This window comes from Gavialis gangeticus, unplaced genomic scaffold (assembly GCF_001723915.1).
Source record: "Gavialis gangeticus isolate Ggan-Ray unplaced genomic scaffold, GavGan_comp1, whole genome shotgun sequence".
NCBI classification, from domain to species: domain Eukaryota; kingdom Metazoa; phylum Chordata; order Crocodylia; family Gavialidae; genus Gavialis; species Gavialis gangeticus.
Genome location: NW_017728998.1, coordinates 35,814,172 through 35,830,155, shown reverse-complemented (window position 1 = coordinate 35,830,155; position 15,984 = coordinate 35,814,172). Strand labels below are relative to the sequence as shown.

The following is a 15,984-nucleotide window of genomic DNA, read 5'->3' as shown; positions in this document are numbered from 1 at the left end:
GGGGGGGGGGGGGGGGGGGGGGGCAGGAGCAGGGGTTAGTTTCAAGGGAAATTTTTCCCCAGAAAAAAGACATCATATACCTGGGTCCACAGCCCTCAGCCCCCATACTGCAGCCTTGGGCGAGGCAGTTCCCTGCTGCCATGTGCACTCCTGTAGGTAAGTGTAGGAGGAAAGGGGGATTGAGGCCCCTGTAGGGAGGGAGTTGGGCAAGGCTAAGGCTGCTGCTCAGTTGGATGGGGCTTGGAACCTGGGGCCACAATGTGCGGCTGCAGGGCCCCAGTGGAGAGCAGGATGGGCCATGGGTGTCTTGTCCAGGGGAGGACCAGCTTCCTGCTGCCGTGCACACTCCCGGGGGGAAGGGAGGAACTTGTGCCTTCCAGATCTGTACCTGGGTCAGGTACAGCCTGTGGCCATGGACTCCTGCCCTGCTTCCCCCTGCCCTGGGACCTCTGCAGCCCTCTGGGCAGGACCCAGTGCAGTTGGGAACAGTGGAGCCAGTGCAGGGATCTCCTCACTGCTGAGAGCTCCCATCCCCAGCCCTGCTGCCCTAGCGACATGCCTCCTGCACGCAGAGCTATGCCTCTCAAAGTGGTGGCACAAGCACGAGGCACGTCATCAGGGCAGCAGCAAGGAGATCCCTGCACAGCCCCACTGTCCCCAGCTGTAGCAGGTTGTGCCCACAGGGCTGCAGAGGTCCCAGTGGAGTGAAGCAGGATGGGAGCCCAAGCCCGCAGCCTGTGGCTGCCCCAGGTACAGATCTGGAGGGCATGGTCACCCCTGTACCCAGAGTGTGCATGGCAATGGGGAGCTGGCCCTTCCCCTGACAAGCCACCTGTGGCCCATCTTGCTCTGTGCTGGGCCCTGCAGCTGCACACTGTGGCTCCAGGCCCTAAGCCCCACCCAGCTGGGCAGCAGCCCCAGCCCTGCCCACCTCCCTCCCTACAGGGGCCTCAATCCCCCTCTCTCCCCCTATTTACCTGCTGGAACTGCTCTGCAGGCTGCGTGGGGCCACATGCATATATATACATGCATGAGGCACTCCCTGTCTCACCGCCTGTCTCAACAGCAGGTGGTGGCCAAACAACATTATAACGAGACATTGCACAACTTTAAACAAGCATGTTCTCCAATAGATCAACGACGTAATAACAAACCAACTTTAACCAGGACAACGTTGAGTGAGGAGTACCTGTACACAGATTGAGAAGTATGTGTATATATAATTATGATACAAACTAATGAGCTATAGCTCATACTTTAAAAGCACAAACACATTAGAAAATGTACTAACCAGCAAAAAACAAAACAAAAAACAAGTACTTCTAGTAGAGAAATCTGCTCGGAACCAAAATACATGAACTGATTCAAACAAGATTTAAAACAAAACAAAAGCCATTCCAGCATTTAAGAAAAGTCCCATGAAAACTCAGGGAGAGAATGGATAGTGACAGAACACCAAGGACAGAACACTATTTCCCTTTGTGCATTTAAATAGCAGCTTTAGCTGCATCAATGCCCAAAATGCCACTTAAATGCAGGTAGTGATTCCATTTCTCTTGCAATGTATGCATGTAAGTGTGCACACAGACTAAGCATACTCAGGTAGGTTATGTACTGGCTACAGAGTCATAAGTACATACACATACCCCTGTGGACATGTACTAGCTCCTTTCGAAGCTGGGCAGCCATGTATGTGGGGCCAAGGGAAATACAATGAGAGAGGGTTTATGGCTTGGTGAACTGACTGCTGCACTGGAAGGGAGCAGATCTTGGTTTCTAGCCTGGCTCCCTGCTCTCAATGGGGCAGAAATTTCCACACTCCACTCTCCTTCATGCATTTTATTCAGTGACTATTAAATACAAGGGGCACTGGATAAAAGGAGCACCAGAGAGGTCTGGATGATACCTGACCAGTGACATAATGGTTAGACCACTATGCTGGGAAGTCAGAGGAATTCAAACCTCACTGGGCTATGGGGCTCTGGAACCCAGCTCTCCAGCTTCAAGGGCAAGCGTCCTAACCACCACTGGGGCTAAATTCCCCAATCCCTCTATCTTCTCTAGCACTTAGGTTCAGATATACAGCTTATGCAGCCAGAATATTGTGAGGGCCAAAAACAGTAACACAGACGGCTAGAAAACTGCCAGAAACAGAATTCTACTCCAACTCACTAATAAACAGTAGTTGCAACAAAATTTCAAAATAAAGAGATATCAATTACAGTAAACAACTACAAAATAAAAGAATTTGCATTATGTTCATCTTTCCAAAGGTAAAGGACTCAGACATTGCATTAGTAAGATTATCAGAGACAAATCACTGATAGGATTTTGACTAGATCCATAGGAGGCCATTCTGGGAAATCAAAACTATTTGGTTGTTAGTCAAGTATTTCAAGATCATAAGTATATTTGCAAAATGCTAAAGGATCAACTATTATGGCTATTTTCTGATAAAGCAATTAAGTCATGAAAAAATAATCTACCTATGGATATACTTTTTCATTTTGTGATGCAATCTTATTCATTGATTTCATTTATTATTTTTCCGATTTCAGAATTTCAAGGTATCCAGGAATGTGTCCATTAAGTATTTTTGTCCAACTATTACAAAGGGTCTAAGCAAACAGCTTTTCAATGAAACCTGGTGAAAGCTGTAGAAACAAAATGTCATTTTGTTCTTATTGTTTTCACAAAATACTCATACATGGCAAGTGATTCCCTCTTATCAAGTGATATTCATTTTGGGTTAAGTATTTTTTCACCACATTCCTTTCTTTAGGGAGCAGAAAGATTTCTATCTGGGGGGAACTTCAGAGGTAAAGAATTTTTCTGCCCTTTCCTAACTATTAAATTAGAGCATTTTTGCTTTATGGGGTCCACTAAGCATAATTACATCAGCATATAAACCCACTGCTGAAAACAACCAAAAAATAAGACTGTTTTATTTTCAAATGAAGCTGTCACCACTCTTAATGTTTAACTTGTTTATATGTAGCAGTAAGCATAGCCAAGGAGAGGGAAAAAGCAAACAAAAGTTTGGAAGGGATTAGTGCAAACCAAATAGGGAGGGACAGATTGCTTGCAGGCAAGGAGGGGTAAATGGACTCGCATAGCCCCAATACCACACTGGATTCCGGTCCAAACTACAATATAAACAATGGTTTAAGTGGCAGAAACAGGAGATCACAATCAGAAGAAAAACCAGGGAGAGAATGAGGGGGCTCTTGTCACACAGTATGGCATACATTTAATGCCCAATTGTCCCAAGCAGTTTAACCCCTTTCTAGCTTATTTTCTTCAGAGAAAAGTCTGGAATTACCTGATTCTCATGCAGTATTACCTGGATCTCTGAGCCCAAGCAGGTACTATTCTTGACTGAGAGAAGTCTTCCCTTCAATGGCTTACCTGCCATTCTTATGCAACTTCTGGCCTCGAAGCATTTCAATGAAAAGAAGCAAATCCCAGCTGGGAAGTCTTCAGAAGAAAAAAACCTCAGCCTAGTCACACAGTTCAGCAACTTTCAATTATCTGAAGCAGGAAGATCTGGAAAAAGTCTGTCTATAGATGAGGAAAAACTAAACTGGCAGACAATTTACAAGTAGAGAAAAGAATAATGACCTCTTTGCATCTGACAAATTTATTCTGGTTCTGCCACAAGTCTTCAAGCAAGCAGAGGATCCATTCTTGAAATCCAACGATCTTCTCTCACAGAATTTTTGAGGTTACTTCATATATACACATAAACATTGAACATTCTGTCTGTGACAACATTTACTGTATTACAATACACTGACAAAAATATAATTTAAAGTAATTAAAGAGCTGTCCACTTAAAAATTGTTGATCACAGCACTGCTTGGAATATTAAAACATCTGAAGTTAGTAACGAATTAACAATACACGCAATAGCAATATTTGTTTGAACATAAAATAGATTATCAAACAATTAAATGCATGCCATACTGTATAAAAAGGTGACTATTTTTCTTTTTAGTAACATTAGTCTGTGAAAATTGCTATCAAGCTAAGGATCAGTCACCCTAATATTAGGGATGTACTGATAGAGATTTTGGGTGCCAATACCAACAGCTGGTATTTAAGGAGGCATATCGGCTGATACCAATCCGATACAGCTGCCGTCAGCTGGTAAGTCTGTCAGCTGGTAAGTCCGTTGTGGTAGAAGGGAGAGGGGAGGGATGTGAGGAGTCAGATCCTCATCCCCCACAGTGAGGAAGGGGGCAGGGGCCGACACTGCCCAGCCAGGGCAGGGAGAGGGCACAGGATAGAGGTATGGCTAGTGGGTAGAGGGGGTGGCTCCCACCACTGCTTGCACCCCAAGAGAGTGGGGAGGGGAGGGGCATGTGCCCCCGGATCTGTGCGGGGCAGGATGGGCTGCAGTTGCAGGGTGGAACCAGAGCCAGGCTGCGTGGGGCGCTTCTCACCAGGGGCTGGGCTTGAAGCGGATTCCAGCAGCACTGGGAGATGGCTGCAGCCACCCTAAATTTTACTGCAGCTCCCCTTCCAGCTCCACGCTGCTGCACAGCTGTAGCTTTTCCTGGCACTTGGGTGGAGGTGGGGCATTCAGCTATGGCTATGCTGGATGGTGGCACAGGGCTGGGAGCAGAGCTGTGGCAAAATCTGGGGTGGCTGCAGCCTCCTCCCAGCACCACTGGAGCCTTCTCTGAGCCCAGCCTCAGTGAGAAGGGCCCCGCGCAGCCCAGCTCTGGCTCCACCCCATGCCACATAGATCTGGGGGGCACACGCCCTTCCCCCCCGGGGGCAAACAGCAGTGGGAGCCAATCCTACCCCATGAGCCGTGCCTCCGCCCCATGCCCTCACCCACCCAGTCTGGGCAGCGCCTGCCCCTGCTCCCTCCCTCACCGTGGGAGGCACTGATCTCCTCCCCCCACATGCCTTCCCTCCCCTCTCCCCTTCCGACTTATCAACTGGAGGCAGCTCTCCACACTGCCAGCTCTGCTCCGTGCTGCTCTGCAGCTGTGCACAACACGGGCATTTATCAGCCAAATTATCAACCAAATTATCAGCCACCTTGGGCCGACATCCGATATAGACACTTTTCTTTATATCAGTATCAATCAGACTGATGTATCGGCGCACCTCTACCTAATATTACTACATTTGTTGTTTCAAGCAAAAATTATATTGTTTTTAACATCCCTGTTTTTTTAATTAGAGTTTTAAAAATCTTGCCTTTAATCCGATTTAAATTAAAACTTCTATAACTTCTTGTGTGGACACACTTAATTAAGAGTGGTTATTTCTGTTTAGCTTAAACCCAGTCCAAGCTACTATGAAATCTGGCTTATTTACAATCAAGAGGAAGTTCACAAGAAAATCTGTACCAGTTTTATTCATACAATCATAGGGCTGAAAGGGACCCTGCAGGATCATCGGGTCCAGCCCCCTTCATGAGCAGGAAAGACATCTGGGGTCAGACGACCCCAACCAGGTGACTGTCCAGTCTTCTCTTGAAGACCCCTGGGGTAAATGATTGCACCACCTCTGGGGGGAGCTTGTTCCATAGTCTGAACACCCTAGTTGTGAAGAAATTTTTTCTAATGTTCAGCCTGAAACTATCTTCCAAGAGTTTGTGGCCGTTGTTTCTAGATGTTCACTGAGCCCCTGATGTACGCCTCTGATATAGTGGTAAGCCATGATCAGGTCCCCTCTCAGCATTTTCTTTAGGCTGAAGAGCTCAAGATCCCTCAGCCTCTCCTCGTATGGCTTCCCATGCAAGTTTCCAATCGTACAGGTGGCTCTTCTCTGGACCCTCTTGAGCTTTAGCATGTCCTTGTTGAAATGCGGCACTCAGAACTGGATGCAATACTCCAGCTATGGCTGCACTAATGTTGAGTAAGCGAGAGAATCACTTCTTTGGTTTTACTGGAAATGCATCAATTGATGCATGCCAGAGTTTTACTGGCCCTAGGGGCTACTGTGTCGCATTGACGGCTCATATTCATGCTGGGGTCTATTGTTACCCCCAGATTGCTTTCATTTGTAGTGCTGGTCAGGTTAGCAATGCCCACCCTGTAGGTGTTCCGGGAGTTCTTCCTTCCCAGATTCATCACTTTGCATTTCTCTATATTGAATCTCATCTGGCTCCGTTCTGCCCAGCATGCCGGCCTATCTAGGTCTGCTTGCATCTGTAGCCTCTGTGGGTGCGTCTGCACAACCCCTTATCTTGATGTCGTCCGAAAGCTTGGCCAATGGGCTTTTTACCCCTAATCCAGGTCATTGATGAAGATATTGAACAGCACTGGGCCAAGTACTGACCCACCATGGGGTATGCCGCTGCCCACATCTCACCAGGCCAACACTGATCCATTTAACTGGACTCTCTGCATCCTACCCCACAACCAGTTTCACACCCACTTGATGGTCCCACAGTTGAGCCCGCCTGATATCTTCCAGTTTTCTGATCAGTACCTCATGGGATACCAGGTCAAAGGTTTTCTGGAAGTCAAGGTATATGATGACAACTGCTTGTCTTTTGTCCAGGTGACAAGTCACCTGATCACAGAAAGAAATTAGGTTTGTCAGACAAGACCTGCCCATGATGAAACCATGATGGCTGTCATTCAGTATCATGCCTTCTGTAAGTTTGTCACTTATAGCCTGTTTGATTGTTTCTAGGATTTTCCCTGGAATAGAAGTTAAGCTAATTGGCCTGTAGTTTCCTGGGTTTTCATGCTTCTCCTTCTTGAAGATGGGCATAACACTGGCCCTCTTCCAATCCTTTGGGATTTCTCCAGAGGCCCAAGATTTTTGAAAGACCTTTGCCAGGGGCTTTACGATCACTTCAGCCAACACTTGCAGCGCTCTTGTGTGGAGTTCATCCAGTCCTGCTGATTTATATATGTCTAATTTTTTTAATTGATCATACACCAGTTCTATGGTAATGGTGGGAACGGTGTCAATCCCGTCCTGCTCATTTTGTGCCCTACCTAGCATGTTGCTCTCCTTGATCTTGTGAAAGACTGAGGCAAAGTAGTCGTTTAGGAGTTCCGTTTTTTCCTGGGTGGTAGTGACCAGCTATCCTGAGGCATTGAGCTAGATGATGCAGATGATTATTAAGTGGGTTAAAAAAAACCCAACACAGCTGCAATTAAACTGGCAAAATTGTCTTTCGCAGATAAAATCTCTGGGATCAGTACCTTACCATGAGCAAATACTGTGTTCAAATTTGAACAATTTGGGGCACAATTATTTTTGTATGATTTTTCCCTCCTGTCAAGCTGTCACTCATAGCTGTGTGATTTAGAATTCTGAGGATTTGTCTCAACCTGACTTCCAACAGACCCTTGATTAGTGGCCAGCAGCATCTTGTGGGTGGCACAATGAAACAACCCTAAGCCCAAGCAGGAAGGTGCTTCTGACCCAGCTGCTGATGCCAATTTTCTCCACTGTGTGGCCATGACAAAAAATGTTGCAAAAGCTGCCCCAGCTCTGGTGGGCCAGATAAAATGGCTCTGTGGGCCATAGGTGGTTGACTCTGCCCTAGATCACTCGTTTCCAAACTTTTTTTTTCCAGTCACAACTCCATTTACAGTCAGGAAATGTGGTGTAACACAGGCACTGTTAATCATGAGCCTGCAATTAACAGGGAGCAGGATCTTACCATGCTTCAACTGCTCCATGGCAATTATCCCCACATTAGCAAAGTAAAAGGTTAACCAACACAATTTAACCCTGTTTCAAACTGCTTTGGTTCAGCTCACAGCAGGGCAACTATGGATGTAAGCAGAGTTACCACAGAGCAGCTAAAGTATCTTCCCCTATTAAGTGATTTCTGCCCTTAACATAGGGAACAGGTTACCGGCAAATGTAATTAAACAGAGGACAAGGCTTTACTGAACTTATAGCATCATTGCCCCTTTGTGCACTTTTACAGTGCAAATAAGAGCTAACCTGTGGTGAAGTTGGCAAAGGGACAGTGACCACTGAACAGCTGAGATGCAGTAGAGTCCAGCCTCTGTAATACACAATCCTCACTGTAATTGTTGCTTTCTACAGTTTGGAAATATCTAACCTAGATCATACTCACAAGGCTTCAATAAACACAATGTTTCCCTTTACAGCCATTTTATAAGAGCAAAGCAAGAAGCAGTTTTCCTGCCTGATAAAGTTTTTTGAGATTTTGGAACCTCTTCCCCATCTGCCTTAGAACAAACCGAAGAGTGGAAAAGCAGAGACATGCACGTGCTCCAGAGTAGCCAATAGTCTTGTGGTTAGACTGCTCATCTGGGATATGGAAGACCCATGTTCAAATCATCCCTCTTCAGCCAGCTTGGAGTAGAAAACTGAACCAGACACTCTCAGGTGAGCATCCTAACTAGTTAGCTATGCATGGCCATATAGGTGAATGGAGGTCTTTGGAAAAAAAAAAGGAAGAAGAGCAGGGAGAGAGCAGAAGCTGCAATCAAGACTGCAGGGGTGGCTGCAAATCCTTCACCCCAGCTTGCAGTGCATCTCCCCTCTCCTCAGGGCAGGAAGACTGCACTGTGGCAGCAGCCAGGGACATTTTTGAGTCCCAAAAGCAACTAAGAATATCCCCCTTTTCCCTCCTCTTGGCACACCCTCCCTTCTGGCACTCACTGTAACTTCCTCTTCCCTCTCTTCCGAATACCCCCTCTGGCAGGGTTTGCCTAGGGCACAAATTCTACCTTTGAGCACAGAACAGGGGGGTGGGGGGAGGAGAAGAGGCAGGGGGACAGGACACACTTGTCTGCTCTTACCACTGTCCCTGGCTAACTTGCAAGTACAGGGAGCAACTGCAAGGAATGGTAGGCTTGGGTTTAGCTGGAGACAGTGGCCTGCTGAAGGCTGGATACCCCCTTCCTGCACCTATTCCCAGTCAGCAGGAGACATCTAGGAGGACTGGGCAAGGAACAGGTGCAGGAAGTGCGGGGAGCCACCTATCACTGTACTAGCTGAGCTCAGCACTCTGGCAGTGGCCACTCAGAGGCATAATTAGTTGAGAGGGAATGCTGGAGATGAGGAATGAGAGGGGAGGTTCTGCTGAGTGCCAGGAGTGGGGAAAGGATTCTTACCTATTTTTGGGAACTCAAAAGTAGTCCCTGGGTTCTGTTGCTGTGGTACAGTGTGAGCTTAGTTCCCACCTGGATTCCACAGGGGATTCAGGTGTCTGGGGCACTGGGCAACCAGAGGAGCTGGGATGTAAACTATACACTAGAAGGGGAGTGTGATTGCACAACTACACCAGCCTGGATGCACCCTTGCATAGCCATGTCTACTTGGCAAGCTTTCCATCCCCACCATGGGTACCCTTCAAGCATGCTGTGCAACTCCTGGCAGGATGCCTCCTAAACTGGAAGTAATGCAGCCGATTCTATGCAGCACCCTGGGTGACCTAACTGGCCCTGCAATTCACTAATGCTAAACAACCTGCCTAAAATGCTGTGCAGTTGCAGCTGCACTGCTTCGAGTTAAGAAGACAGCCTCGCTGGAGCATCACAGCATCCTTGAAAGGTGCTGATGTCAGGGATGTTAAGTTTCCCGTGCAGGTATGGCCTAATTAATATTTTTAAAATACACCCACACACAAATCAGAACAATGAAGGACAAGTCAGACAGAAAGACAAGAAAAAAGATGGACTCTATGCCCAGTGGTTACAGTATTCACCAATCATATTCATATTCCTGCTCCAATGAAAATTACTTATACAAAGTGGACCAGCTTCATTAGGAGAGACTGAAAGAGACCCCAGTTCAGAATAGTCTGTAGTATGGCGATTAAGGGCACTCACCAGTGATAGGGGGATATGGTGCAAGTCGGTTTACCTCTCAATGCCATATTCAACAATAGACTTAAGAAACTTCTCTTGACAAAACTTAATTGAATTCAGCATATTTCCATATACAGCTAGGCATTTACCAAGGAAATAAGATTTCATCTGATAATTCTCTAACTGGGAAAAGGTACTGCTATTAAAACATCAGGCATGACATCCCCAAAACTGAGTATTTCATCTTCAGAAGTATTCCTAGCCTTACTAACAATGAAACTATAGTTGTGTTCCTCAAAACAATCTTATAAAAATCAAGTGATTTGCCTAGAAACTGCAAGCCAATGTCAATTAGGAATGAAGCCTCCAGAAATCCTGACTTTCATTCCTCAAAGCATTAAATTATGCACTCTTGGGTTTTAAATTTAAGTATTATGCTTCTCGAGGAAGGTTACTCTGCATCTTTGTAATTTTTAAGATGAAACATTGTTTGCAAAATGAGTAATTTCATGGTGATTTTAACAATTATCCTATTCTAGAATGATATTATTGGGTAAGTACAAAATAAAAAATATGTTCAACAGTCAAATTCGTAAATAAAAAGGGTATATTTGTTTTACTATAAATATAATATAAATATAATCAGCACCCGAATTCAGATTAATTACAGCACTTTCTGCTGTAATCACCAACTTTTCTCTTGTATGGGCAAAGAAAAGCATTTGAATGTGCTTTCCAGACATTTGCCTGGAGATACTAGATGTAAAAACAGAAACCACAAGCCACCATCACAAGTATCAGTTTGTTCAACAACATCCAGAGATGGGGTGCGAGGCCCAAGGGCAAATCAGCCTGTGCGAGGCTCCTTTAACACTGAGGGGGGCGGGACTGCAATCGATCCATCTGGCTCCCACCCAGATCCACAGGGCCCCCAAAACGCAGGGCCCAGCACGGTCGCCCTGATTTGCGCCCTCCCAAAGGACAGCCCTGACAACATCAATCAATTCTACCTTCACTAATATCAAAAAGGAATATAATTCTTGAGGCCAACTCTAAAGCACAGAAGAAAAGCCTTCAAAAGGAAAAAGGAAAATTTTGGATTCTCACCTGTGAGTCCTCATCTTTGAATGACCTCTGTGGAGTCTGTTTGGTGTCAGACAGTTCATCTGAAGACTCATTTTTTCTCTTTTGTTTTTTACCCAATGTGATAATAAGTTTGCTGTCGCAAAACAAAAATAAGAACAAAATCAACGCCATGCACATAAGTTTATGCAGTCAAGATAAAAATCACCTAGATAAAAAGGACTTATTTTTCACTTTATGACAAATATCATAATAGCAGACATGAAAGCAAGGATTTAGGTCTCATCTTAGAAATTCTGCAGTCAGCTTCAATGGAACATAACTGGGCCCTTAGTAAGACAGATGACTTGAAACATTTCCACAGCTAGTATTTGCTATTTAATCTGCACTGATTAAATACAAGAAATCTTATTGAGAACCTCTGTATTTCTTCCTATGGGCAAATGTCTACTAACTTTCACGAACTCCTCACTGTGTCAACCAGGAAATTAAAAACTAAACACTTAAAAGCAGCTGACTATGTACAGAGCAACAATTGAACATATGTCACCTCCAACACAGAAATTCTGATTTCCCTTTATCTGAAGCATGAAACTTCAAATACAGAAGCTGTAGGTCTGAGTAAAAGTATAACAGTAAACACAAAATATATATCATAAAACCAATTTCTATAATGTGTAAATTCACAGCTTCAAATAAATTACTGTTTGCTAAAAATTAGGAAACTGCAAAATATGATTTTCTGGAATTAAAAAAAACCAAACTAATCCAAGAAGTAGAGAGGTCTGTGTTTATTCAACAATGGCAGAATCCATAAACAAAGCTGAAGACTCGAATTGTGGGTAAATTACAATTCTAATGGAAAAAAAGAACTAATTAGTTCTTAGTTTACATTCAAAGGTTACATAGAGTGGCAATATCAATAATATCATTCATTTGTTGTTAACCAGAGGGTGTCAAAATATCTATATATTTTTCATTTCTGAAATCTGACAAGTGCTACTCTTCAAATGTATTCTCATTGGAATAATCACAGAGTGATTACAATCAATCCAACACAATCATGGATAAAGAGCTGTCCTTAAATATATACTTTACATAATACAGATTTGATAATTACATGCTATGTCAGCAGTGAGATAATTGTTTTAGCATACAAATATCTTCTGCTATTTCACAGCTTTAACTAAAGATAGGACCTTAGTCTTTATTCACTGCTAGTACCATTATTTTACATCAAAACAAGATAGGACACATTAGATATGTGAAGAGTAAAAATAAATGTGGGAAACTGACTGGATCTTCCCCCCCACCACCACAATTTGATTGTGTTTTCTAAGGTAAAGGACCAAGTAAAACAGGCGGATCACACAAAACCATTAGGCCTCCAACCATCCATAGAATTATGAAATCAATAAAATCCTAAACCACCAACCTGAGCAAATTAAAAGAAATAGCCCCAGCACAAGACTGGTTGGTGAGAACAGATCTCTTCCTCATGCATCTGGCTTTTGCAAGTAGGTAGATTTGACTGGGTTGGATTTGCAAACCACCTTCTTGAATGATCAACTGAAATGCTCAGCTCTGCCCAACACTTAATTCAATCACAATTTTACATATTAAAGGCAACATGCCTTGTCCATATTAAACTTTGAAAGCATGTTAGTTAAACATGTGTCAGTGAAATCCTAGACTGGTGATTCTCAACCTTTTCAGGTTCAACACACCCCTCTAACTTTTCTGGCTTTAGCTGCACTTCAGTTGCCTCAGCTTACCTTGTTGGTTCTGAATTGGTGTGCTGCAACCACCACCAGGTAAAACCAGTGGCATAACTAAAAAGTTTCACTTCCCAAGCAAAATTCCTCTGTGCCAGGGTAAAGATGGATAGTCTCAATTTTAAAGAAACATTTTCAAGTTCATTTTTACAGTATTTATGCCACTTAACCCACCAGTTTTTTTGGGGGGGAAGCCCCTCCAGCTGCAGAAATACTAGGGCTCACACCTACAAAAAAAATAAGCAACTATACATGCAGCTGAGGATCTAAGCTATTTAGTCGCTGTTTAAAACCTTCTAGGGTACACTGCAAAATTCATGAGGTTGCCCATTTGACCCTATCTTAAAGATGTTCCTAGACCTGTCATAAATCTCAGAATCATAGTAAAGTAGGGCTGGAAGGGACCTTGGGAGGTCATCTAGTCCAATCACCTGCTCTCGGAAGGACTGATCCTGACTCAACCATCTCAGTCAAGTGACTGTCTAACTTGCTCTTAAAAACTTAAAAGGAGGGAGATTCCACAAACTCTCTGGCTAGCTTATGCCAAGGCTTACCCACCCTCCAAGTGAGAAAGTTCTTGCTAATATCCAATCTAAATATCCTGTGCTGAAATGTAATCCCATTGCTCCCTGTCCTGACCCTTGCAGCCAGAGAGAATAACCTATCTTCATTTTCCATATAACCACCCTTCAGGTATTTGAAGACTTTATCAAATCCACAACTCGCTTTTTTTTCCTGACTAGTGCTTTCAATACTGGTTCTTTCAGCCTTTTTTTTTTTTGTAAACCATGTTTCCCAGGCCTCTTCTTAACTGGCAATTCTAAATTATTTGAGAAAAGCTTCATTCTACCATGTCCATCTGACACCAATTTTCATCAGTGCCCTTTTAATAGACAAGTCACTTTATGAGGAAGAGAAAAGATGTACAGGCTTCAGAAAAGCCTAAGTCTCTGTCTGTGATGCTTTACTCATGCTCTGACTGGCTGATAGAAACAGCCAATCAGAGTGCTCCAAGTGTGGGGGAGTGCTGCCATGATTCTGAAGCCGAGCAGAGGCCAGTGCTGCAAGCAGCGCCGAAGACCAGATGGGTTGGGGGAGCCGGCCTCTGCTTCCCCCCACCCACTCCCTGCAAGAGGCAGAACAGTGGCAGCATGGGGCGTTAGGTGGTGGCACTCCATCCCAGCTCCCCCCCGCCCTTCATTCTTGACAGGCAATTGTATAGTCCACTATAGAAGCCGAGTCAGAAGTCTACATACTGTACCTTCCACATTCAGCTCAGGAGATGATCCTGGTTGCAATTACATGTGCTCTGGAATACCATGTCACAATTAGCCAGACCTCAGTATTCCCAAAGGCCAAACTGCTCTACTCTTAAATTCTCAACCCCCTCCTTTTGGCCAAGTAGGACTTATAGACTGATTTCCCTCATATTCTAGAAGGCAACTAATGAATTAATTTGCAGCTTGAGGGCAGGAGAGGTATTATCCTTGGGAAAGAAACCTACAAAACCAGAGCAGAGAACACTTGGATAAAGAGCTCCAGTTGAAGTTGGATACAAGAGGGTATAAGATAGCAAGAAAAGCTCTGGTGTGATCCAGTCCTCCCTAGAATACTGTGGACAGGAGAAACTAGGCACCATGGCAGTTTGCAATAATCCCATTCAAATGAAATCCACATCCCTGCCAACTAACCTAAAGTTTAGCTTGCTTGTTCCCATATATTGCTGAAGTAGGACAGAGTAAGACCTATGCTAGGGAAAATGGCAATCAATACCTGCAAAAGAGAAGCCCCCACCTACGTAAAACTGTAGAGGGTTATGATTGTCCCTGAACAATGCAACTACATAAAATCAATTTGCCGTAGCAGAATCCCAGGACCTTGCTGGCTTAAAATTATCTGGAAGCCTACCAAAAAAGGAGAGAAGAGAAGAAAATAGCAAAAATTCCTGGTAAGTGAACCTTCAAAGGTTGTTGCCAAGGAAAAGTTATAACTTAGCAAGGAACCATTAGGATTCAAAACATGGATCGCACACTCCGCACAGTAAAGGCAGAATTAAGATATATTGTCTAAGTTCAAAATGTTAACCGGTATGATCAATGTTTTAATGGCAAGCTGGACGGCTAGCATCCAACATGTCTACTGACTTTCCACATACGATTTATGTGCTCAATCTAAATTATTATTTACTAAATATCTAATTCCATGTATTATTAGTACAGGTAACAAGCTGTGTCAATCTGTAATTGTCACTTGTTGATCCCATCACTGAAATACTTAAACAAAAAACAAAGCCAAACAAATTAATGCATACGGTTGATTTGTAACTAAGACTTTTTAAGTGAGATCATATGATTTTTTTTTCTCTTTGAAGTGGTAAATGAACAGTAAAGCCAAAATCATAACCTGTCCAGAAAGGTATGATTTTAAAACATCTATATATCATTTTTGAATGGAAAATAAGTATTAAAGGAGTACTTTAATAATGGCAAAAAAGGAGAGAAAAGAATAAATATAAACTGAACAGAAATATATTTACAATATTTTTATTTTTTCAATTGCTATATTAATACAAAATATATTTCCATTAATACATGGTGCCAAGTTAAGTATCCAAAATTGAAGAAAACGTCAGAGGTGGCCTTAATTTATCTACCTGTGTGTCTTTTATTACACAATTGCATATATTTTTCACCCACAAAACCAGTCTCATTCCTGTCTGGCATTTTATTACACTTGAGAACTTAAAGAAATGTTTAAGATTTCTTCTGCTTAAAAAGAAAAATTGCCCAGAATGCCCATGGTTTGGAAGCATACTGAATCCCACATAAGCTGGAAACTTTAGACCCCACAGGGCAGGCAATTATTTCGACTGGAGGGCCACAAGGGTAGCCCCACCCCTTGATGGGTACCCTGCTCCCTGGTTGCCATCTTGGAACAGGAAGTCCTGTCCTCTAACCCCTGACTTTTGCCACTGGAAGTCCCTCCTCTTGCCCCTGGAAGTACTCTTTTTGGCAAGGGGGTTGCCATCTTGGAACAGGAAGTCCTGTCCTCTAACCCCTGACTTTTGCCACTGGAAGTCCCTCCTCTTGCCCCTGGAAGTACTCTTTTTGGCAAGGGGGTTGCCATCTTGGAACCAGAAAAAAACATAAGTTATATTCTAAAAAAATCAAACATCCATTACAACATACACCATTTTGATTTTTTTTTTAATTGTCCTGATTTATATGCGTTTGCATAGTGTACATAGTGGTGATTGCATAATAGCTTAAAATATAGTTTTACTTTTGTATATTGTAGTGTGGTATGAATGGGGTATATAGAGTTTATGGGGGGCTGTGGGTGTGTGTGTGATT

General features: G+C 43.6%; 1 protein-coding gene across 6 annotated transcripts in view; it reads right to left on the bottom strand.

The window, feature by feature from the left end:
- Positions 1-15,984, bottom strand: part of CHD9 (chromodomain helicase DNA binding protein 9) — a 214,656-nt gene that overhangs the window by 114,388 nt on the left and 84,284 nt on the right. For all 6 annotated transcript variants that reach the window (XM_019505708.1, XM_019505710.1, XM_019505711.1 and 3 more), the window contains one exon: positions 10,881-10,992. In XM_019505708.1, the coding sequence (XP_019361253.1) occupies positions 10,881-10,992 (112 nt within the window). The remainder of the gene's footprint in view (positions 1-10,880; positions 10,993-15,984) is intronic.